The sequence below is a fragment of the Myripristis murdjan genome, chromosome 21 (assembly GCF_902150065.1).
Source record: "Myripristis murdjan chromosome 21, fMyrMur1.1, whole genome shotgun sequence".
Taxonomy (NCBI): domain Eukaryota; kingdom Metazoa; phylum Chordata; class Actinopteri; order Holocentriformes; family Holocentridae; genus Myripristis; species Myripristis murdjan.
The window spans coordinates 16,218,220-16,242,500 of record NC_044000.1 but is presented as its reverse complement, the minus strand read 5'-3'; the positions used below and the strand labels follow the sequence as shown (position 1 = coordinate 16,242,500).

Genomic DNA, 24,281 nt, shown 5'->3' with positions numbered 1-24,281 from the left:
GAAGATGAATGCATTAATCTTCAGAGTGGCGGATATTCCCCCCTCCACTTTGAAAATGACTAAATGTGCTAGAGCTTTTTTTAGACCTTTGCTCGGATGTTTACAGATAAGACCCCTGCCCTGAATGTCACCAGCAGCCATCCTGGGGCCTGATTAGATTTGGGGAGGGTGATAAATGTGCCTGAGTCAGAGGGTGCGATGCCTCAGGGCGTTGCTGCCTGGACCCCAAGCAGTCCGGGTGATTCAGCGCTCTCCCCTGGGAATGGGGTGAATTGGGGAAGTGTGCGGGGCGAGGCCGAGCCGGGCCACTCACCCTTCCACAGGAGGTGCCTCAGGGGAAGCGAAGGGGCAGAGGGCTGCCGCCAGGGTCAGAGCCCTCCAAGCATGAGCCAAGGCTTCTCCTCACCCGATGCCTGTTCTAGCCTGACCCCACTGGTTCCTCCATCAATGCCTGCTTTTCTCCTCTCCTGTCAAGGCCATTCTCTGACAACTTGAGATCAGAAGGAGGAAAAAGTATGCTTTGTGTTATAGTTTACCAAGACAATTCGAAAACTCTTATTAGGGTGAAATGCTTACACATCACATTATTAGCATCTTCACCCAAGGTTCACCCCTCAAGATGTCGTAAAAGGGTAACCTCACTTAATCACAGGAAATGCACATAGAAAACAAAGTGTGCATCATGATTGTTAGTAACGAATTACCAATCTTTTTTCCCTCTTGCATCCTGCAGGCTGGAGGTTCCCAGGTGATTTTCACCAATCCTCTGGAGATTGTAAAGATCCGTCTGCAGGTGGCTGGAGAGATCACCACAGGTCCCAGGGTCAGTGCCCTGAATGTTGTGAGAGACCTGGGCTTCTTTGGCCTCTACAAGGTAGGTTAGCACCTCTGTGGCACCATGCACTCTCTTGCATCCTCCTCTATCAGCTGCCAGACAAGGGCTCTGATGCTGCTGAGATACAATTCCAGTGACACAAGATGAAAAAAAATGAATCTACAGTTTATTGCCAATGGTACATCTTGCTTTAATCCATTTTATATGCTGTTGAGAAAAGTGCATACTGTAGATCAAATACCTCATGCACAAACATATTTGCATGTGTTAATGCATAATTGAGATCAGAATCAGATCAGAATGCAATCTGAAGATCACACAGCCTTTTACTGACTGTTTCCAATTTTCCCAGTGTTTTAACATGCAAAAGGCACCATGGCCAACAACCAACAGCAAATTAGCAAGGGATTACGCTTTGCTACTGCTCCTTTCCAGGCCCTTGTGGGTTTACTTACATCTTGAGTCGTGTTCATAGTCCATATTTTAATGAGTAGCAGACAGCGTGGGGCTTGTTAAAAAACTGACTTCCTCTTAGTAGAAGAAGCCAGCACACTGGGGTCCATGGTAAAGCTGTGTGTGTGTGTGTGTGTGTTTCTCTGCATGCATGCTGGATCTCTCTGGAAGCCTCAGGCTGCAGCTTTGCCTCGGAGTCTTTGGCTCCTGCTGTGACCACTAAGGGCCCTGCAGTGGTCACCATAACCTATATGTAGGTTGACTAACAATATATCCAGGCCAGATTATCCCCAAGGCATGTTGGCCACCTCAACCACTGCCTTTACCCCTTAAACTAGAACCCCAGTCATCTCATGTTGCATATATATATATATATATAAAATCACACAGCAGACCTGAAAATCTGCAGCTTGACTTTGGATGAAAAATTGGCTTTGTCAAGGTTTTAATGGATTAAAGAGGGAAGATGTCAACTCCACTGTCCTTCACTGCACTTCTGTCACTCATGTCAGTTTAACCTGCGCAATACACCGCTTCTCTAAGGGCTCTCTAGGCGTCATTTCCACTCTCAAAAGTAATCAGGGGTAGTTCTGCATGAATTTATTTGTGAAAGAGCAGTGTTCCTGCAGGTGTAGTGATCTGTGGTTCTACAGTACAAGGAATTCTTCTTGTGTTTGCGTGGTAGGGAGCGAAAGCTTGCTTCCTGCGTGACATCCCCTTCTCCGCCATCTACTTCCCTGTTTACGCCCACTCCAAAACAAAGCTGGCGGATGAGGACGGGAGGCTGGGTGCACTGCAGCTGCTCACTGCTGGAGCAATTGCAGGTGAGAAATACCTCTGGAAAACTTGAAGGTCTCTGGACATTGGGATTCATGCAGTGACATTTGGCATGCATTTTCATTGAAAGGTCCCATGTTTTTCTTTCTTTATCCTTAGAGTCTCACAATACCTTGGCAGCATATACAGCACGTTTGTGATATTATGATATAGCCATACCCATTTCAAGTCCTGTATGATATGGCAGCAGGCCGTGCATAGTGAAAGTGCTTCATTATGTTCGATGTGAAATATCTCCCAAGGTGTGCCCGCTGCTTCGCTGGTGACCCCTGCTGATGTCATCAAGACCAGGCTCCAGGTGGCGGCACGGGCAGGCCAGACAACATACAGCGGAGTCATCGACTGCTTCAGGAAGATCCTTAAGGAGGAAGGTTTCAGGGCGTTTTGGAAGGGCGCAGGAGGTAAGCGCACACATACATGCGTTCACATATACACACCGCAGTCCAATAAGTGGTTTTATTACTGGGAAATGAGGCTCACCGTGGTTGTTGTAATTGTCTAGAAGCCACGAGAGAAGGATCAAATCCCACGTTGTAATTTTCAACCTCTTTTCCATTAGCCCGCGTCTGTAGATCTTCACCACAGTTTGGTGTAACCCTGGTGACGTATGAGCTCTTACAGAGATGGTTCTACATTGACTTTGGAGGACAGTAAGTGCACTTTCTTTAACCCTATGTACTACTCACAGGGCTGGCACTCATTTCCTAATTTGATTTAATCCTGATTCACAAGGTCCCAATCCCATTTGATACCAATTTTTATTCGATTCAATTCAATATTGATTTTGATGGCAATATTTCATTTACAGTAGCAATTCTGCACTTTAAACATAGCTCTGCGTTTGTTGAGCTCCTCTTAAACATCACAGATTTTAAATCAAAAATTGATCAAAATATCTGCCTATAGGCTTGATAGGCTTTGGCTTTAGGAGGGAGATCCTGCCATTGTTTGTTCATTCGTTTGTTGAAATCATGCAATTTGGGCCACTGAATTTCCACGGGCTTGTTATTTGACAGAAAACTTCTTATCTTCTTCTTCTAAACTTCTTATCTGAACCTCTCCTCAGTCGTCCTGCCGGTGCTGAGCCCACGCCCAAGTCCAGGATCGAGGACCTTCCTGCTGCGATCGCAGACCACGTGGGCGGCTACCGCCTGGCTGCTGCAACCTTCGCTGGTGTGGAGAGCAAGTTTGGTCTGCATCTACCCAAATTTAAATCTTCTGGGGAGGTGACAATCAAAACAGCAGTGTCCAATAAGGAGCCACAGGCCTCGTAAGCCGCCCCTCATCATGCCGACTGCAAGGGCTGCTCACTCTTTGAGTCCAGTGTCCTACAACATCTCTCTCCATTCACCCCTCCAGAATGGTTTTATTGGGAAAAAAAAATGGAGCACCACTTGTTTCATTTATATGCATTTCGATGGCTGTCTTACTTTGAATGCTGCATGAGTATGGCTTTTAGTATTTTCTTTGCATAGCTTGCACAATTTTATTGTACATATTGTACTTCTTTGCAGAGGGACATTATGGCATTATGAAGGATTGTTACTGAATTTCTCTGGTGTGCAAAGTTTGGGTGTGCATGTGTGGCAGATGTGTCGGTCACATTTCAGAGACATGAGCGGATGTACAGATGTTTTCAAAGTACTGATTTTGAAATCATGACCAGAGTCTTGAGAAATAATTTAAATGTATTTATTGTATTTTGTTGAAATAAATCATTCAAACTGTTTTGTTTCTACTATTTGAAAAGTACATTCCCAAATTTGACACTAAGTTATGAGAGATTCTTAAAGACACAATGACTTCTATTTAGATACCTTACAGATAAGGAAATCATTGCGCAGATACAGCATACATCATCGTTTTGTTAGGTGCTTTGGGCGTTCCCACGGCCTCAAACTTAACCAGCTGCATTGATTAAGTGGAAAACTTGATTTAAGAGCATTAGATAGGAGTACAAAGACATTTGGATTGAGGAAAAGTTACATTTCGGTATTTGACAGTAACAGGTGAATACTTAAATCATCTAGGCAAAAAAGAGGCAAACAGAGAGTATTAACTACACTGATGAGATGTTTACATTCCTGGGTGTAATAAGAATGTGACAGCTTCATTACAGCTTGGTTGCAAATGCTATGAATATTGTTCATGGACAACAAACGCATACTAGGAATGGAGCAGTGAACAAGTGGCTTGAAAAACTAAACTTACACCTAAGCCTCATGTTACTAACCAAGAGTTTTACACGGACAGGATCTCAGTCAAGATAAAAATTGACCTTTAAGGCATCTGGTTGAACAAAGAACTACTGGTTTGTGTTTCCGAGTATGGCTTCATGTCTTAAGAGTGTCTGAGGTTGATAGCCCTGTTGCTTGTCTGATCCCAAGGAAGACCGGTGATGGCCCAGCCGACTGAGAAGGCAGAGTTGTCCCCTTAAGATAGTGTATTAAATCAAGTGCTTGTAAAGAAAGATGTCCATTAATTCTGAGCATTGTTGCAAAATCTCATCTTTTCCTCTAATCATGTTGACGTTACATCTTTTCCTTCAATCAGAATGGGGCTGACATTAACAAGCACACCCCTGGTCCCTAAAATGTCATGTCCATGGCAACTCCATCAGGCAGACAGGCGCTGAGCCGCCAGTTCCTCTGCGTCATCCCTGTTCTCGTTGATCTCTGCCAGCGTGCGAACAAAACGGGTCCACTCATCGTTCCGTGGAACCGCAATTTGCTGGGGGAGAGGGGAGGGAAGCAACAGAGATATGACTCAACTTCCAAACACAGACGTCTGCAGGGGCACGAGATCACAGGCAATCTCACAAGTGTCACTGAGAGCTAACCCCCGCGCTTGCAGAGATCATGGATAGACCTGCTCTGTCTATCTGTAGCTTAATAGCCAGTGGCTATCTTACATACATACTGCTCTGCAGAGAGCTGGGCTTTCACAACAGTTTGATTGTTGTCCATGTAGACTGGGGTAAGTCTGGGCTACTACAGAACAAGAGCCCCGTAGAAAAGCTCAAATGCCCACAACCATCCTGAGCATTTTTTTTCAAGAATGTAGTAGTAAGTCTTCAAGTATGCAAGAGTCATGTATGAAATTAAACTGGCTCAATGAACTGTCAAAGTGATTACTGTCAAAATATTAAAAATCAAATGGACAATACACTCGGTAAAAACAGTGAAGTATAGCTGTGCTCCGCTCACCTCTCCAACATCATAGACAATAACTTGTCCATCAGAGTCTCCCACAGCGATCTCTCGGCCAGAATGAGCCCATCTGACCCTGTTGAGGGCTGGGTTACCCTCTACTGTGATGCTGGCTGTGGGCACCTAAACAACACAACATCAGTTGGGTTACAAAACAGCTGAGGAATTGGAAAACGCTCTGCTAAACGCAAAAACAAAAAACAACCAAACCAAACCAAAAAAAGAAAATGTAATCTCTGAATGAGATTTGAAAGAGGTTGTCTTGATTCTTCTAAGAGATAATAGAAAACTCATAGACACAAAATCACATTTATTGTTGATGTATTGTTGATGTAGTACCTCAGTGTCATTGTTGAGGTTCCACAGGTCAAGATGGCCGACTCCATCCACACAAGCAAACAGGGCAGGATGAGTCGGGGACCACATGACATCATACACGTAATCTGAGTTATCTTCAAATGAGTACAGCGGCTTGTTATTCTGCAGGAGTATTTTGGGGGACAAAAATTAAAGAAAATTATTACTCAGGGCTCCCACACTACATCAGACGTTTTCCATGACCTTCTGTGACTAAAATGTTGATTTCGACGACCTGTGTCAACATAATGTTTTTTCCACCCTTCAGATTCAGAGATCTTATTGAAGTTTAAGATCTTATTTAAGCTCATTGTTCTGTTTTATTCTGCAGGGGAGGTGAACATAACATGAACACGATGGTTAGTCAATACTATATTTGGTGAATATTTAGGAACCATGTTATTTATGAGTATTTTATTTATTTCTTTATTTTAAATCAAGGCTAACAAAATGCCATGATTTACCTGAAGACCTGATCTGGTCTGGAATTGATTATGTACATGTAACAAAAGATATATTATCAGGACATTTTCAAAATTTTGTCAAAAAGTTTCCAAAATCCACATTTTTTTTGCAGGCAGTATATTTTACTATATTTTACTGGACACAGTCTTGATTGGCTCCCCCACTTAGCAGTTTCTAAAATCTCTTCAGTCAGGCACATCTGCAGCATCTGAACCAGATATCCTCTATTCAGCACATTTGCCTCATATAAATTAGAGGAGCTGGTGTCGGTCAGTCAGGGTGTAGTGCATTAACTGTTCTGTGTGTGAGGACTCTGTATTCAAACTCCAAGGGATTCAATAAAGACCCGTTTAAATTAATTGCAAAAAATCATGAAAACCATTATTTTTATCCTTAGCCATAATAAACTGTGTTTGATAATATAATTATGGTATGGGTAATATATATATACACGAAATACACAAAATGAGTTAAACTATTATTTCTACACACAAAACACTTTCCTCTCTGAATTTTTTATGCCAGAACTGGCTCATACCTTGGTGCTCCACAGCTTGACAGTCCAGTCAAAAGAGGAGGTGACAAACAGGTGGGAGAAGTCCAGGGGCCCTGCAGCTGTGTGGCAGTGAATTCCTGTGATGGGTCCATGGTGGCCCTCAAACATCTCACTGATGCCCGCTTTGCTGTGGACCACACAGAGGATAAGCAGGGAGTCACCATACACCATATACAATCATAGATAGCCTCTTAAACGCTAAATTTCACTGGTGCAGGACCAGGTCCACATGTTGAGTAACAACCGTCACCGTAACCATATTAGAATACACTATACAGTGCAGGATGTGGAACAAACATCTGTTACAGACTGAGCACAAATCCAAAGCACACATATTAAACAATATAATTTTGACATATTTTTTTTTTTAAATTACTTGAGCATAACATTAACCATGAAAGCGACAGGCACTGATGGACCTCTGCTGGACATGTTCACATTAATCATTTACCTGTATAATGTGATTATCAGGAAGGTGGTAAAAGAGTGCCGAAAACCTCTCAACCACATGTTGCAGAGCTGTTACCAGACTAAGGCTCTGATAATTAACACAGAGAGGTAAATACTCAGCATGAGTGATGCTTATGCGTTATTAACTGCGATGAGAGTATCATACCATTGTAAATGAGGTGGAAAATGATTCCCCAATTACAGAGGTGATTCGGCTACGCAAAACCTAGCAACTATCCCCTCTCTGTGGTCTCTGGGCATACTGCAGGACATCAGTGCTCAGCCTCAGGCAAACCTGCCACTCACCGGCTGCACTGATTCAAGCCATGTTTCCCTGTTGCCTTACCAGTGGACCATTCAGCATGTGTTCAGCACAGCCCCACTCTCTCAAATGAGAGCATTGTGGCGCAAACTGCAGTTTAATTCTCCCTGGGATGGCCAACTGTAAACAAACTCTCTCACCAAGAGAGAAATCCTCAAAAGAAAAAAAAAGACAGGGAAAAAATGATTTGTTTCCCCTGCATGTGTGCCCTGTTTATGTTGAACGACCTTTACAAACACAACTGACAAGCAGAAAAGAAAAACAGGATGAATGGGCAGGAGTGAAACCTCAAACAGCAGGAGATCAAGTGTTGGATTTGCATTGCATTGGGAAGTGAGTGGGCTATATTTATTTGACACACGGTTCTAGGAGGGCCTAACAAGCCGCCTCAGTTTCCTGGCGGCGTCCAGTGGGGACGCTGGGGACCGCAGGTTGCTTGTGAACACACCTTCCATGACGACATGACATGTAGACAGAGCCGTCCTCGCTGCCCACCACAAAGTTGTTGACATCTCCAAGGGGGAAAGACATGGAGGTGACTGCTACAGCTTTGGACTGCTTGAACACCAGCTCCATGCTGTCCTGCAGAGGGGTGGGAGCATGGAACAACATCCATAACAAGCTCCCTGCTTAGCCTTTATGTTAACACACAGCACGCCAAACACAACCTATAAAAATCACTTGACAGTTTATTAATGCATAATCTAAATTCAACTAGCACTTTATAAAATATTAGCGTCTGACATTGAGGTCTTGGCAGCACAGATGAAATGACACAGCTAGCAAAGTTAATTTCCTTGAAATTGAAAAATGAGTTGCACAAAAAAAGGTTATTGCCGGGGGAAATACCAAACTGAAAGGCTGAAATGAACGGGTCTAGCCTAAATGTTTGAGATTTAGCATGAATGGGCGAGACGGGAAGTGTGTGGAATGTGAAAACTAGAGAGTTGAAAAGTATGTACAACATGAAAACTAAGGTCAAATATGTTTCAAAAGTCATATATATTGTTAAAACAGGATTTTATTATTATGGTGGTTTGCCGGCATAGACTTTTACACTGAGTAATTATATGGATTATGAAATATGAAAACAAACTGTCTGTCTGAACAACTATATCTCTATCTATCTATCTATCTATCTATCTATCTATCTATCTATCTATCTATCTATATGTATATGTATATATATCTATATCTATATACACTTATTTATTTATTTATTTTTCTTTACCTGCGGCTGAGACAGCATGTCCAGGCTCCAGGAGCACATCTTGCCGTCAGTGGAGATGCTGATCAGGTTATGGGCATTTTGGGTGCCAACCACATTCACACAATACACTGGGTGCTGTTGAAAGATCGAGGGAGTATGATTACTCCTGTGCTGTATTACCATAAAGTGCACTGAGTGTACTGTATCGGTTTCTTACTGTACCGTATGTGCTGCTGCTGACAGGGGAGTCCTTTGCACGGGGGTCCTCTTGTTGCTCCTGTTGTCCCACAGGACTATCTGCCCAGAATACGTGCCCCCCACCACCACATTAGGGTGGAACTTGGCAAATGCAGCAGACATAACAGCCGACTGTCAGAAAAAAGAGAAGGGTGGGGGGGCATGTTGAGTGGATCCAGTGATGAAAAAGTGAAAAAGTACACATTGGAAGTTAGTCAGCCAAGTAACAGGTCTCTGGTACTGTAGCACTGTGTCACATCCGATGAAAGAACACCACAAGACAGCAACACACCATTTTAAACTCTCTAGAAATAACCTAATACACAGACCTGGGTATTCATAATAATGCAGCAATATGTCAGGCTGCCGCAGATCATGCTGCTTGTTTTCATTTAGTTTTACCACTCTTGTGTTTTCCATGACTCATGCTTCAGTACTGACAGCGCAAACAGAACAAGCTTGGAGGCTGTTCAACAGGATATATCATTTATGGATTATGCTGACATTATTCGTGCAAGTTTATTATGACTTGAGGCTTGGTCTTTAGGTGGCCTACATGCACCTCCACAGCACTGCCTATCTAAATCTTACCTTAACATGCGCTCTCAGTTGTCTTTATAAGGGGACTTTTTTCTCTCCCCTCACACACACAAAAAAATTATGACACATGGGTGAGGAAAATCTCATTTCAAGCCCACTTGGAGGCATGGAGAAAAATGCGTTCACACTTCTGTTCAGTTTAATTCATCTGAGCAATGTGCCTGCGTCTACATCCGCTCTAGAGGCAGCGACATGTGGTTCTACTCAACTTGTCTTGGTCTAGGACCCTCGGGGCAGGCAGTATAATAAGGCTGGCCGGCGGAGGAGCTGTATTGCTCTCCCTGCTTGCTCGTTTGAACACAGGGCCCTTGTTTAGATGCACATGATAACTACTCCAGCCCCGTACACTTAATCCTTCTGCAGTGCTCGGATTCCAGTCAACTCCTGCACCACAGGTCTTCTCCGGCGCCTCACTAACATGTGTTTGTGAATAGATGTGGTGGAGGTGGATGCCAGCTCGGTGAACTCACAACATGGATGAAGGCTGAAAGGTTTGGGAGCAAGAGGAGGAAGGAGAAGAGGGAATGAGGGTGAGCGTGCAGGGAATGGTTGGCGGTGTTCCACACTTGTCAAGGAGGGAGCCACCCGTGAGGAAGAAGGGAGGATGGGGAGAAAGGGAGAGGGCGAGTTTGAGCAGTATAGACACTTTTGGGTACCTGACAGTGGAAGACGTACTCCGGCGTGGTCTTCTTGTACTTCATGTTCCACACCAAGGCCACCCCGTCTGGCTCGTGAGGAGCGTCCTCATTGTTATTGTATGAGGCAACCAGAAGTTCAGGATACTGGTGACAGAAAAATCAACCCAAATGAATGTCAAGAGGCGGCAGACATGCCCCCCAGGCTTGGCTCCATGTGAAGAAGCCTAGCCAGCCCTCTGTGGTGCTGCTGAATGCCTGGCAGAATGAGTAACCACCCTTTCTTGAAGATTTATGGCCAGTTAAAGCAACCCCAACCCCCCCACCCTGCACGAACTTTGGTAAATTACGTTTTTATTTCCTCTCCTAATTTTAACATAAAAGTGCAGCAGTTAGAGGAGCACAGTAGTAGACATAACTGGAGCAGGTCAATGAGGACCTTTTAGACTGAAGCAATCAGTGCATACATAAAATCACTGGTAAAGAATGGCTGGAGAAGCCCTCGAAACACTATCCAGATGTAAACAAACCATTAACCTCTGCTGCTTCGCATACTCAAACTGCTGAGATTTACAGTTTGTGAATACACAATTTCACATCACAAGGGTAAGGATATCGCTCTGAGCCAGCAAGTGTTGAGAACAAAGAGTTGGTGTTCAATCACTGTCAAAAGCCATAGCAGAATCATGTATGAAATGAACTTGGACACAAGAGGAAACAAATCATTACAGCCTCCAACTAAGTGACAATTTGTGTGTGACATAATTTCCAGTTCCTTGGGGACTTGTGGCTACGCGTAAATCCTGTCAAATTCATGCTACGCAATCATAAAGAATTAGGGCTCTGCAAAGCTAAGTTATTTCAGCAGCCAATTAATACCATTTGTGTGCACATTACTAAAATTTTAACACATAAAACGGAAAGACAGTATAAAAAGGCTTTTTTGTATTGACATTTTGATAACGGCTTAAAATTTTTGAGTGGTGCTCTGAGAAATGAATTACGCTGATGGCCCAGTTGTGAAGGAGTTTTAATAAATGTACCTGAGGGGACCAGTCCAGGCAGGTGACGACACGATGTTTGGACCAGCGCTCATCCATGAAGTGCCTGTTGAGAGACAGCTTTGCTCCTGCCTGTATTTCACTGGGGAAAACAAAAGACCCAATCAATACACACACTTAACCAAAGCCTAATTACAAGCTTGAAAAACATTATTTGTCAAATTACCCCTCTTTCTCCTCAAGGTCACGGCCACTATAGTCAAAGAAGACGTCCACATGCTCTGACAGAGCCCTTTCAATAATGCGAGTGCTGTGGTCAAAGAAAGTCATAAACTCATCAGAGTGCAGGATCTGGAGTTTTTCCTCCTCTGTCAGCTCATGTGGGGGGGCTACACAGACAGAAACACACAAATACCTTTAAGTGCAAGACACAAGATCCCCGTAGGTTATTGTTATTGTGATTGCAAACAACATGCAGGAATAAAAACCTCTTGGTATCTATAAGATCCCTGTGCAAATATATACAACTATAGAATTACTATAGTTCATTAGAATAACTAGCTATACATAATTTCTGATTTTACACAGAATACCTTCCTCTTCCTCTTTTTGCACCGGTTTCTCAGTCTGAGTCTCAAGCACTGGTTCAGCTGGGGCAATTTCTTCCTCCTCTTCCTCCTCTGTTGATTGAAAAGTGAAAAGTGTGTTAGTCACTGGATGATAAACTGAGTCAAATTAAATAGGCATCATCTGTTACAATCTACCAAGCTGTAGACAAGAAAAAAAACATTCTGTAAGCAAAATCCATTCTGCTCAGATTTTGTATGTGAATAGTAAATAAAATCAAATTCTAGTAGAAGTACTACCATTCAAGTGATCTTGCAAGTCAGCCACTATATAGATGTTTCATACCTTTTGGACACTAAAACTTCCGCACCATTATTTTCTTCTTTCAAAAAAGCAAAACTCCACCCGGTGATTACGCCGATAGACTGATTTTGTATCTCTGTCTTGCATTTGTTTGGTTTGTCAGCACAATGTTGCCTTTCAGAAACAACCTGCTCCTCTACAGCAGGGAAGTTTGTCATTTGTGTTAAAGGGAGATGGCGCAGCGGGTGTCTTGTTGTCATAGGGACCCCCCTCTTCCCCAACTCTGTTAATGAGACTTCAGCCATTCAATGCTTGCCATTCAGCACGGAGTGTAGTTGTCAGTGTAGCCGTCTCCTCCATGTCCCAGTAACCAGTTGCCCCTGTTAGGCCAAGGGGCAGCAGGGCAGAGGGTGTGGAGCAGCTGCCCAGGCCCATCCCATTGGTCTGGCCAGCTGACAGCATGGTGCAAAAGCAGATGGTGATGCTGGGATTGTCTTGTGCTCCTCAGAGGTGGCATGAGGATGGCACAGAGGTTTTCTGCCTGGCTGCTCCCAGACAAGCTTCTCTCTGAACGGCAAGTCTGTGCAATTACCGTCTCAGCAGGGGGTCCGAGGACTGCTATTCAACCTCAGAGAATGTACAACAAAATAGAGCTTGTAGGCCAGACCAGCTGGCAAACTGAACACCAGCTCTAACTCAAAGGAGATGAATATGCTTTTTCAGCAAACATCTCTTAGAGACCATATACAGTGTATGCTTTTAAAGTATAAATAATACCAGCACAAAAAAAAAGGATTTACCAGCACCGTAGAAATATTTGCCTAGTTCCTACACGACTTTAACTAGAAGACTCATACCAACATAATCTATAGTGACAGCACTGCATGCCAGAATTTCCATCCTAATGAGATAATCTAAATGATAATGTCATCTGTCACTTTGTCCACAAAGTGATTTTTCCCCTTTCTCAGACGGAGGTTTGGGGAAGAAGGTTATTGGGTGCTCTGATGAGTTTATAGACCTGGGTTGATGACACAAACCATTTCAATGTACGGCCATACTCTGGAGCCAACAGGAGAAGGTTAAAATCTTTCCTTTCAAGGGCCTCAATCAGGCTTAAAGGAAAACAGTAATCACTGTCTTTCAGCTAGTCCCGGCCATGCTCGTCAGCCCTTTCCCTGGTGAGGCAGCCAGAGCAATCAACCTGCCAGGCATTAGGAGCGGATAGACAATCTGAAAATAAAGGGTATAATGCACCTGCCAGCCAAAATGGCCATTTGGAGAAAAGCTAGTGATCCTGGTGACCCCGCTGGGGATGCGGAGGGGGCATTGGTGCGTAGGGGGGTGGGTGGCAGAGGGAGGAGGGGGGCATTTAACAGAATTCACCCGGATCACCGATGTCCCATACACTGACACCTCCTCTCAAAGCAGGCCCAATTATGGCTTTTGTACCACTTAAGAAATAAAAGCTTTCTGGGGGAAGCTGGACAGGAGAAAAGGGGGAGGTGATTGTAATCACAGGTCTTTGTCAATGGACAATATATTAATGCAAACACGACACGCGGCCAGTGGTGTTAAAGTATAAAAGTAAATGACCTTTACTCCCTGCTGCAGGTGTCTTCCTCTTTTTATGCATCTAGACAAGACAACAAAGGTCTGACTTCCACAAATGCAAAACTCTTTGCAGAAACAGCAGCTTTCTTAAATGCCACATACAAGCCAATAAAAAAACCACAGAGTGCACAACCCTACCAACACTTGTGCACCATCATTTCTTCTACCCTGAAATATAGTGCTTCTAGCAGAAGCTTCTAAAATACATTGCAAAACTGCATTGAACCTTTTCCAAGCTTAACAGTGTCAACCTTTGCAGTTGGCTCAGCCTTCATGCAAGATATCCAAGTGAACTGCAGCAAATGTAAATAGATTCAAATAAAACATACCACCACTGCTGCAAGTAGATAAAGGTCATAAACCACACTAAGACCTCCAGTCAGACTCCTGTCAATTTAAAAAGCAGACTGCTTGAGACTTAGTCATCTGTGAAATGGCATTCTTTGGTTTTCTGTTTTTCCAACACTGGTTACACTGGCCTGTAAAGCCAAAGAGGTCTAAACATCACAAACACAGCCTGAATAAGCCGGACTCCAAAATCGCTATTTTCCTCATAGGCTGCACACAATGTCATACACCTGTTAACAGATTATAGAGATATCATTATTGAAATCTCACATCCATACACTCAGAAAGACTGAACTGATCTTTCCTATGTTAAATGTTGAGCTACAGTATGACAAGAAGGAATACAATGGATTTTTAACAGTACTAATCATTAAGTGCATAAAAGGTGACCGCAATTAAGAGTGGCACTTCAAACAAGGAGGCCATTAGGGTCCTTCTGTGATTAAAAGTTTTGACCTGCCTCTGAATTCAGAGTGATTAAAACAATCAAATTTAATTAAATTTTCTATTTACTCAACTGCTGCACATACTCATATTTCTGACAAGCCCTTTTAAACACTGTACCAGACAGACCACTCAATGCCCCCCTCGCAACAATATCTTACTCCATAATTACAGCCTCTTGTTAAGGAGTGCATACTGACGCTGCATATTACCTACTAGTGTAGTCTGAACATACTGTAGTGGCAGTAGAGAAATTAACCAATCTGCAGGCTTGAATAAAAGCATTTCCTAAGAATACTGAATGAGGGAATCAGTCTCATCCAAAACAAAACAATGCCTATTTCCATTTAATCTTTAAGGGCCACATCTGGGAAAATAAAGACATAATATGCAAATAAATAAAATGTAGAAAAAAAAAAAAAAAAAAAAGTGATCCTAATGTAGATCTAAAAATCTGAAAAATGACTGATGTTATTTCAAGGCACTCAAACTCTCCAGTTGATTTTGTCTGATAGACACTGTCCCCATTACTTAAAAACAAGTCATAAAATAAAGTTGCAATCTTCTTGCCCTTAGAGGGGCTTTTGTATGTGTCAATAGGACAGGTGACATTAAAACCCTTAATATTTCGCTCCCCTCTCCAAGATGTCCCACAGACATTGCAGGAGCCCAGTCTGCAGCAGCCAGGGCACGGTAACCGCTCCCTCTCATGCCACCGCCTGCTGACCTTGAGAGTGCCGCGCCGTTGCCTCCTCTTGACAACATGATGAATCGCTCAATCAGAGAACAGGCCTGACGCCACCCCACACATCAAATATGCGCAGAGGGGAGCAAGCTGGGAAGGGGATGCCGTCTCATCGAGTGCCAGAAGTGATGGTGTGAAAATGCACAATGTCACTGAGTGTGTTTTGTTATGTGCCTGTTCGGTGAAGGGAGAAGACAGGGAAGCGAGGGAGTTGATGAAATGATTACATAGTGGCAGAGAGGGGAAGGGGGCCTAGTGTTGAACAGCCGGCAGAAACCATCATTGTTTAACACAGTTTTACAATGCCCCGTAGAGTCCATGCGCCTCTGAGAACAGAGGAAAGGTATGCTCTTCATCCTTCAATAGTTCTGCTCAGAGTTTTCCACGAAATCACACAATTTCTTCTCACTCACTCGGCAGGCCACCTCAGAAAATGCTACAGCTAGTTTCCCCGGGAGGTGATCAGACAAGGACCAAAGCTCTGTGTATTGTTTAAAATCCTAAGCAGCATTTCATGCATGCACAAAAGAGTGTGCTTTGCAAATAAACTGTGAAAACAACTGAAAAGACCATTAAAGACAGACTCATGCCAGTACTCGCAATAATACTAATTATAGATACAAAAAATAAGTTCAGATACCTCATTTAAAAAAGTATGTAAAATCCTGGTCTGGATTTCAGTCCATAGCATGTTATTCACTGTCATTACGCAAAGCCACCGCGGACAAGCAGCGTAGTCACAGATATTGTGTTTTATGTAACATATGCTCAACATGTGGATGTTAGCAGTAGCCCGAATATTATCCTTAGACAACCACATGAAAGTTCCAGTGCAGCAATTACATACATATCGACACGCTTCAGATGCTGTAGGCAGACGCATGCACAGCACTTCGTACCCCCCCCCCAATCTCATTTCTCTTTCCTGTTACTAGCTTTCCCATCCTGCACATTAATTAGAGCAGGGCTCTATTGCTATGGAGCTGGATGTAGGGTTTGGTGGGCAGGGGAGGGGGGCTTGTGTCTGAATTTAATCTCTCCTCTATGTTCTTATGTTTCGCAGGCCTCTGCAATTTTCCCTTACTTTCATCTCCGTGTTCAGTTAAGGTCAGATGTCTTCCACTTCTTGTTCACTTCCTGTCCACTGTTGTATTTGGCCAGCCTTCTCGCTAAACACAAAACCTACTGGTTTTGCCAGTATTACCTGCCAACACTTGCCTTTCACAACACATATTTATTTATTTAGAAGAACTGTACACATACCATGTGTGTTACAATTTTATTACAGTCTAGAGGGCTTATGCTTATTTATGATTTACAATAACCTGAAGTGTGTTAATGTTATAGATATTTCCCAAGCAGAGGTCTAGTTTCATCCAGCCAAAAAAAATCTTTGTCTGGGATGAAGCCAGCTGATATTTTTAATATCCATTCCTTACTGAGATAGGATCCCAAAATTCTTACACTGCCATTTCATAATTCATGCATTCACATGCACACAGAGCTTCTGACCCTGTAATTCAAGGCCAACTTCCACAATATGGCAAAGGTATTACCTTCTTTTTGCTGGGTCATGACAGGTGTCTGGGTCTCCTTCGTGTACGACACAGTTTCACGTGGAGGGAAGTCCACGTGGGTGATCTTGGCCATTCCCAGCTTCACAGGCCCACGCCTAAAAGAACAGCACAATTCAAACACTGCACAGTCCAGATGTTGTAATACGACATTTTAATACATCTACAGTAATACTGCGACCATTTTGACTTCATTTTTAAACCCTTCTCACCTCTTTGCAAGTTGCGATCATACAGGCATAAGCGAAAATTTTTCAGGAGATGCGAAAGGGCTTTAGATTAGGCTAAGAACCAATGTGAATTGAAGGTTTTGTCTGGCCACTTCTGCATGCACAAATTGATTGTTAATTTTATTGGACTGCATCAAAACGATGACTTTGAAAGACAAGTAACCATGCCATAGATTGAGAGAAGGGAAAATGACCAGGAAAGGAGAGAAGAGAGTGTCCAGTACCCCAGCTCAGAATCAGAGTGAAGTTGAAGAGTGGACGGGTCAGAGTCCCAGTGCAGAGTCCTGGTTAGTGTCACAGCAACAATGCAGCATTAGTGAGAGACAGGCAAGCAAAAACGAGGAGATAAGTTAGAATTTCGGCACACAACATGCTGATTGGAAACAAGATCAAAAAGCAGTTACATTTGCATGTTGTCAAGAGGCACTTAAACTGGATCTTTTCATTCTTTGCATCTTGTATCGAAGCTCAAATCTGCCTACACAAAACGCAGGGATGGAGGAGGGTGTCTGCTTGAAATGCATGGACACAGTTGTACTCAGTGTGATGACATGGGGTGTAAGCCTGAGGGGCTGATACAGCCTGAACGGTGTCACACCAAAGGCTCCAAGTGTTGTGTAGACAGAGGGGGAGGGTGAGCAAGAACCCTCAGGGAGAAAACATGACCTCCATGTGCGTAGGAAATGGCCATACTGGCGAGGGAAATGAGTCAACACGTAGGGGGAAGAGCTCCCTGGGCCTGATGGGACACTGGGGGAGCTTGAATTTCAGCCCAGGGAAGGGGCTCTAATTAGGGGTTAAGAAGTCCCCCAGGCATCGCAAGGGCCTGCTGTTTTATTGTTCATTTAGGATTCTCCTAATTCAACGGCACACAAATTAAATAAACATGCGCACAGTTGGCATAAACTAGTCATCATTCACTGTAATGGTATGAGACTTTGCAGCAGGTTTTGACTTTGTTGCTCTTAGTGTACACAGACTTAACAAATTCATGGCCTTGGACTGTGGATCCAGAAAAAGCTTACAAAACAAATTAAAAGACAAATTCTCCTGACAATATTCAAAATAACTGTTCAACAAATGTGCTATGTGTTATTATAATTTGCTAGCATGAGCACAACTGTTACAGCAAAGAGCACAAATAAGTACTTTTCAAAATAACTGATGTAAACATCAATAAGACACTAAGTACTTAAACTCAAACATTTCGCCTTAGGTTGTAGCTGGAGAGACAATCCCTGATTCCTTCCACAATTAAGGATCTTGGCATCACTTCTACACTTACAGCAGCACAGCACGGCGCTGTGTTAAGCAGATAAATCCACACTGAACTGGAAGAAGGGAGAGCTTTTAGTGATTAAAACATTGGTTGAGATGTGTGTGTGTTTTGTGTGTACCTGGGTCCCACGGCGCCATCAGAGTCTTGGCTCCCTGCCTCGCTTGGCGTGCCCACCGATTTGGAAGTTGGAGACATGGGAGGAGGGACTACATATTGAGACAGACAATAATCATCTGTTACGATGCACAGGAGCTAGGCTGTTCACAATGACGCGCAAAGCATCAGTGTTGCAATGGCAGCAATGTTGTTTAAAAAGACAGAAAAACAGACAGAAACAGCTAAAACAGGGAAAAGGGGGAATTTTAGTTCACGCCAAAACCTGGATGAATGGTTTCCAAAATTAGACACAGATTTCCTGACAGCAACAACAATGGTGAGTATGCTATATTGTTCAAAGCATTTAAATTGATAGTTAGGAATATATTTTATTTAATAAGACAATGAAAAATGTAAGCTGCGACGAGCTCAGGATGATTTGGGAAAAAGAGCACAATTAGCATTGATCGTGTTTTCATTTAAGGAATGTCAAACCACATTTAGCAACAACCAGAGTTTTGAGAATATTATGCTTATTCTACACTACAAAGACATAAACACACGTATCTTACTTCTTTTTATTCATCATTTCTACACAAAGTTTCAAAGTTTTCATCCAGTGAGGCTTCATAATGATTCTTTTATGGATCTCTTCTGCCACCTGCTGTTTGCAATGTGACAGTGTAATGTCCAGGCTTGACTCTGAATAACAAAACAGACTTATCCCACTGAAAAATTATATACTAATGATTGACAATTGATTCTGAAATCCTAAACATGCTGCCAGTATTTTACAATGTTTATTATTATGTTTATTATTTCATTCTATAGGGATGCAGTGGAGGGTAAACCCACATGAATCCATTTTGCTGACAGTTTTGTGAAATCCGGTATTATCCATAATTTAACACTCATGGTAATTTAAAGTGACATGTTAATTTATGGTAAAATGTATTAAGACTGATGTGTGTCACATGTGATCTATTACGTAGGCTTTTTATATTTGTTATCTTGATACTAATCCCGGCTAACAAAAGTCTGTCTTCCTCTTCCAGAAAAATAATTTGTTTAAAAAAAAATAAATGGCAGTGCCTCATGGCTCATCTGTTTGCCATTTAGACAAGTCATTTATCAAAGCCTCTACCAGCAATATGGGTAGCAAGCAAGCAATGACATATTATATAAACCACTTAGCATGCACCTTTCCCCCAGACATGTTAGTCACCTCACATTTCTCTTTTCTCGTCAAGACACTTTTACTTAGACAAGTTCCTGACAGATATATCTATAGGTGTCATCGTAGGAAAAACCCAGAATAAATGCACAAATCTAAACTTCAGATTTATACTGGTATAATGTGCTGCAATGAAATCAGAGCTACAAAAATATATCTTTCATTAAACCTGGAGAAGGGAAAATTATGAATCCACAATGTTGCATGTTGCCACACTGAAATAAAGTTCAAAGGAAAAAACAAGCCTTCCAGTGTTTTGTGACAATTTAAGAATTACCAACACTTGATATGAAACATACCAACAGGAACATCTGGAGTTATGCCCATACTCTGCAGGAGGGCCTCGGCTTCACGTCTCTTTTTCTCCAGGTCAGAGTCATCCTGGAGAGGAGCAACATCTTTCTTCTGGTCCGCCTGGGAGCATACCAAGTTGTTAGTGTGTTTACCTATCAATATTCACTTTTAACAGAATTCACTTGTGTTATAGCTATGATCTTAGAAAATCCAGTGTAACCTTGTTCTAATGGCAAAAATTGTTGGTGTGCTATTTAAATACAGCTTATTTGAATGTAAGAGCTTTAACAGTATATTTTGATAACATCAGAGATAGAGATCAGAGTATGTTTTGTCAGGGTTGTAGCTCTAAGAGATTTGCATATGTTCTGAAATTCTCATTTAGCCTGAGTGGCCTCAAGATGTCGCTGCAATTCATTTGCATTCACTTGCACCGAGTGTGAAGCCATGGTTAGGCCTTGAGGGAAATTTTAACGACATCCTGTGTTACATGAAGCAGCTGGTCAATAACAGGCTCTGGCCAACAAATCAAGAAAACCAGACACTCAAAAACTGACTTTTTTTGGGGTGGGGTGGGGGGGTGGGGGGGGGTCCAAATTATATTTTCTGCAGTTCTGACATACAGACCACTGCATGTACATGTCCAGCATTTGCCATAATGCACAGGCACTGTTGTCCATAACCCTGTGATAGAAGCACATATTGTCTCTATCATAGACAACATTTCATGGTCAAAGGGAGTTCACAATACAATATTTGGGAGGGGTGATATGGACAAAATCAAATATCACAATATAAATGATAATCATTAGTAATGTGGATATGATGACCAAGCGGGTGGAGGTAGAAGACAGAGCAGCTTGAACAGTCTAATGAATTCAGAAAATTGCACTGATTTACTGTAATGCAGCCTTTAAAACCAGGGATAGACAACATTTATTTAAGATATCACAATACAACATTATCTAAAATCCTACACAATATCTAGTCTCATATCATCATATCAAATATAATATCAATATAACATCCAACTCTATAGAATACTGATGTTTTTGTTTGGAAGAAATGTAAACTAGATGTTGACAGCAGTAAACGGGATGCAACTCAAAATGACACTGATACTTTACTTCACACTGCCATCTAGCTTTTCGGAGGTCTGCCTGCAGACCTGCCTAGCAAACAGAATTATAAATGCTGGCAGTGCCGCAGACAACTGTGGTGCGTTATGACTTTGACACAGAACCACACATTAGCCTTAAACCTTCAACACTGCCTTACAGACAGAGTGCAGCACTATGTAAAACTTTTCCCCCAAAATATGAGGTTACTGGACATGGGGTTAGTAAATGTAAAAATTTACTCTTTGCCTGCATTTAGTGTAACATACGTGAGACATGACTACAATTGATAGTGTACAGCTGATTACATTACAGGCATGATATTATGTAATATGCTGCCCCTTAGAAAACTCATTATGAGTATGAAATGTTAAGAGTTCAACCAATGATTTACTAAAGCTGCTGATAGCTGATATTTTGTGCTGATAAACAAAAAAAATAAAAAACTACTACTAAAGTAAATACATATGAAAGTAATATTGTCAAACAGTATGGAAAGATAGAAAAAGAACTTGAAAATAACCTCTTTCATGGACATGAACACAGTGACATCAGATATAAAAAAAAAGAAAAGATGCAGATATTGACCTGATCTACTGGTAAATGGATATACTGTGTCAAGTGAAACTTTCCTCACAAGTTTCACGTGACACTACCTACTACCTGCACTCATGTTGATCTTTGAGTATATCTGAGTGCTGGGAGAAAGTACACATCTCTATCACCTAAGTACTGTATAACACACACCATTAAAAACAAGTTTGGAGTAAATAACCCATATCCATGTATCACTTCATTTTCACAGCAGGGGGCTCTGTCAGATTGGATGTGATACAATCAGAGAAAGCTCCTTGCTCTTGCACTGACACAAGTGCAAAATCAAAGAAAAAGTAAGTTTGGAGATCCATCTGTCACATCTACCAGGTTTCCATCATTACAGCAGTCAGTAAAAGGATACCCTGCATTAAAGCAAAAACGTCAAAGATGGTTTCCGAAAGATGAGACATTATTGGGTTAGGTACAAAGTTATGCACAATTAAGGCTCTGTATTTTGGATGGAAAATTATTTACACATCAGCCAGATGATGCAGGTTCCTTCATCTCATGAGGCCATGGTAAACATGCACACACTGTCACTACCATTTGAGAGCATCTTCCTGCTGTTATGTAACTCAGCACTGTTTTCATATAGTCCTATTTCAACAGGAACTGCATTAAATCAAGAAAGTATGAGTCCATTTCATGGTGTCTTTAATGTTTCTGAGTTGTGTAGATCTGCTATTAAGTAGTTAAGGTTTTGTTCAGGCGTACATTGGTCACATTTAGACTCAGGATGCCCTTTGTGTGGAGCAGCAGTGACCTCTTCCTGCAGTTGGGGCCAGTGCCTGTGGCCATGGTGATGAAGGTTATGGAGAGAGATGAGTGCCACAATACATTACATCTGAATTGCTTAAATTAGTATTTGCTGCTCATACTGCTCGGCTGAACTGACTGACCTATTGACCATTCAATTTCAAAATGTGCCGAACAAATTCAATTAGAAAATTCATTTATTCAACAAATTTATTTTGAATGAATCATTCAGTATACTTTGGAAGCCCATTTCTGCTGCATGAAAAATAAAAAATGGCTACACTGTGAGGTTTTCGTGAGAAAAAAATCTACTTCATGTGTAATGATTGTGAGGAAAAAAATCTCACAATCGTGAATAATTAGTAATAATATTCACAATTAAGTTAAGTTGCAACTGAGAGAAAAATTCCCCACAGTGTAGCCATTTCTTATTTTATTTTTATTTTTTATTTTTTAATATGTATCCAGATCCAAATTCAAATGCCTCCAATTCAAATACAATCTATACTGGCACTAATCTCTTTCCAAAGCACTGACTTGTGTTTTAGGATGGATGTTCAGTTGTAATGCTGAGTAATTTAGGAGCACTGACACATTAAATATTTTCAAAATGTTGGACATAATACCTCTTTCTTCTTGCGCTCCTCCTCCTTCCTTTTCTTCTCCTCTCTGATCTGTGCCAAGCGTTGCTTCTTCCTTTCAAGCTCCGCTTTCAACTCGCTTTTATCTGACATGATGCCCAAGCTGTACACAAACACAACATCATGTCCCACTCAGCATAAATTAGGCTTGTGAGCAATCGAGCAAAGTCTTTCAAAACCGTCATTAAAGTTATTTACGCATGCAAAAAAACGTGCTTTTACAGTTTTGTGATTTAATGCCAACTTCAGTTTGTTGTTGAGCAAAAGACCGAGCATCCTGTTCCTCCCAGCCTCAGCACCACTGAGCAGAGTGTGCACCGTCACACCACAGGAGCTCAAATGACCAACTTATCTGGCCACTTTTACGTACATAAAGTGAACGTGAGACAACATTTGCTGTATTTGACTCCATGTTCACTTTGGCTGCCTTAGCTACAATCCCATGAAGGACTATATAACGTTAGTCGGGCTATTTCTCAGCTAAATGTAATTCGCCTGACCATTCACAGGCTAACAGTGGTAACAGAGAGCCCCACCCTGCAGCGAGGGACTCAATGCTATATACTGTTTATAATTTAGCTTAGCCTGTGGTGCTGTTATCTATTTCGGTTGAACACATTTGGTCCTGTATCACCTACATTTCTCAGCAACATGACTGCTATAAAACACCGTTCATTCAAACCAACACAGCGGGCTCACTGGAAACCAGTGTTACTGCAGCACCGGACAACAATGTCGGCCTCGGCCACTGCTAGCCTGTTGTTTCAAGCTAAACAGCTAGCTTAGCCATCCGCTTGTGCCAACATAGCTGCTCGTTCATTACGAAGACTTCGCGTGGTACGCTGTTTTTAAGGTGAAAAACACTTTCAAGTTCTAGATAAAACTTTTCGTCTACCTCAACTTGGTGTTGTTTGTTGAAGATATCTTGGTTGACTACCTAAGCGAGCTATGCTAATGCAACAACAGTTACTGCTCCCTTGTCTTGCTGTCATGCGCTTTGATTTCTGATGATAGCAAGCTAACATCAACCGGGTTAAATTAGCGCTGCTACACATCAACAAAATGCAGCCATCATACGATCCTCAAGCTAACTGGGCAGCGATGTAGAGTCAGCGAACCTTGAATGAAGTTTCCCAGCTGACACCAAAAGCTCCTCCTGACAAGCGGCCCAAAACAGACGAGGGGACTCCCTGTGCGGGCTGCTACAGATGCTGAGAGGAGACAAACAGAGTCATTTTGACGGGAAGTCCGTGACGTGGCCGAGCTGCTGCTGC

General features: G+C 42.2%; 2 protein-coding genes across 8 annotated transcripts in view; one reads left to right on the top strand and one right to left on the bottom strand.

The window, feature by feature from the left end:
- Positions 1 to 3,852, top strand: part of LOC115380403 (calcium-binding mitochondrial carrier protein Aralar1) — a 19,589-nt gene extending 15,737 nt beyond the window's left edge. For all 5 annotated transcript variants that reach the window (XM_030081567.1, XM_030081571.1, XM_030081572.1 and 2 more), the window contains 5 exons: positions 734 to 874; positions 1,974 to 2,112; positions 2,368 to 2,526; positions 2,685 to 2,775; positions 3,192 to 3,852. In XM_030081567.1, coding sequence (XP_029937427.1) covers positions 734 to 874; positions 1,974 to 2,112; positions 2,368 to 2,526; positions 2,685 to 2,775; positions 3,192 to 3,399 — 738 coding nt within the window. In that variant the 3' untranslated portion in view covers positions 3,400 to 3,852. The remainder of the gene's footprint in view (positions 1 to 733; positions 875 to 1,973; positions 2,113 to 2,367; positions 2,527 to 2,684; positions 2,776 to 3,191) is intronic.
- On the bottom strand, positions 3,796 to 24,281 carry dync1i2a (dynein, cytoplasmic 1, intermediate chain 2a). Of its 3 annotated transcripts, XM_030081575.1 has the most exons (17): positions 24,126 to 24,281; positions 22,993 to 23,110; positions 19,901 to 20,015; positions 18,390 to 18,477; positions 17,217 to 17,276; positions 16,745 to 16,860; positions 11,761 to 11,847; positions 11,394 to 11,556; positions 11,210 to 11,309; positions 10,188 to 10,313; positions 8,917 to 9,063; positions 8,716 to 8,829; positions 7,933 to 8,066; positions 6,695 to 6,839; positions 5,674 to 5,814; positions 5,332 to 5,457; positions 3,796 to 4,855 (listed from the first exon to the last, which is right to left on the bottom strand). In XM_030081575.1, the coding sequence occupies exons 2-17, from the start codon at positions 23,098 to 23,100 to the stop codon at positions 4,742 to 4,744; spliced, it is 1,884 nt and encodes a 627-aa protein (XP_029937435.1). In that variant the 5' UTR covers positions 23,101 to 23,110; positions 24,126 to 24,281; the 3' UTR covers positions 3,796 to 4,741. The 3 variants fall into 3 exon arrangements, with proteins under 3 accessions (XP_029937435.1, XP_029937433.1, XP_029937434.1); XM_030081573.1 differs by lacking the exon at positions 17,217 to 17,276; XM_030081574.1 differs by lacking the exons at positions 17,217 to 17,276; positions 24,126 to 24,281 and adding an exon at positions 23,903 to 24,046.

What these genes read in the sequence shown, in the direction of transcription:
- dync1i2a (XM_030081575.1), bottom strand. Translation starts at nt 23,100, where the DNA reads ATGTCAGATAAAAGCGAGTTGAAAGCGGAGCTTGAAAGGAAGAAGCAA. An exon ending in AGGAGCGCAAGAAGAAAGAG is followed by an intron (nt 20,016 to 22,992) that starts GTATTATGTCCA and finishes GTATGCTCCCAG; the next exon opens with GCGGACCAGAAGAAAGATGT. An exon ending in TCAAGCTGTGGAGCACCAAG is followed by an intron (nt 5,815 to 6,694) that starts GTATGAGCCAGT and finishes ATACTCCTGCAG; the next exon opens with AATAACAAGCCGCTGTACTC.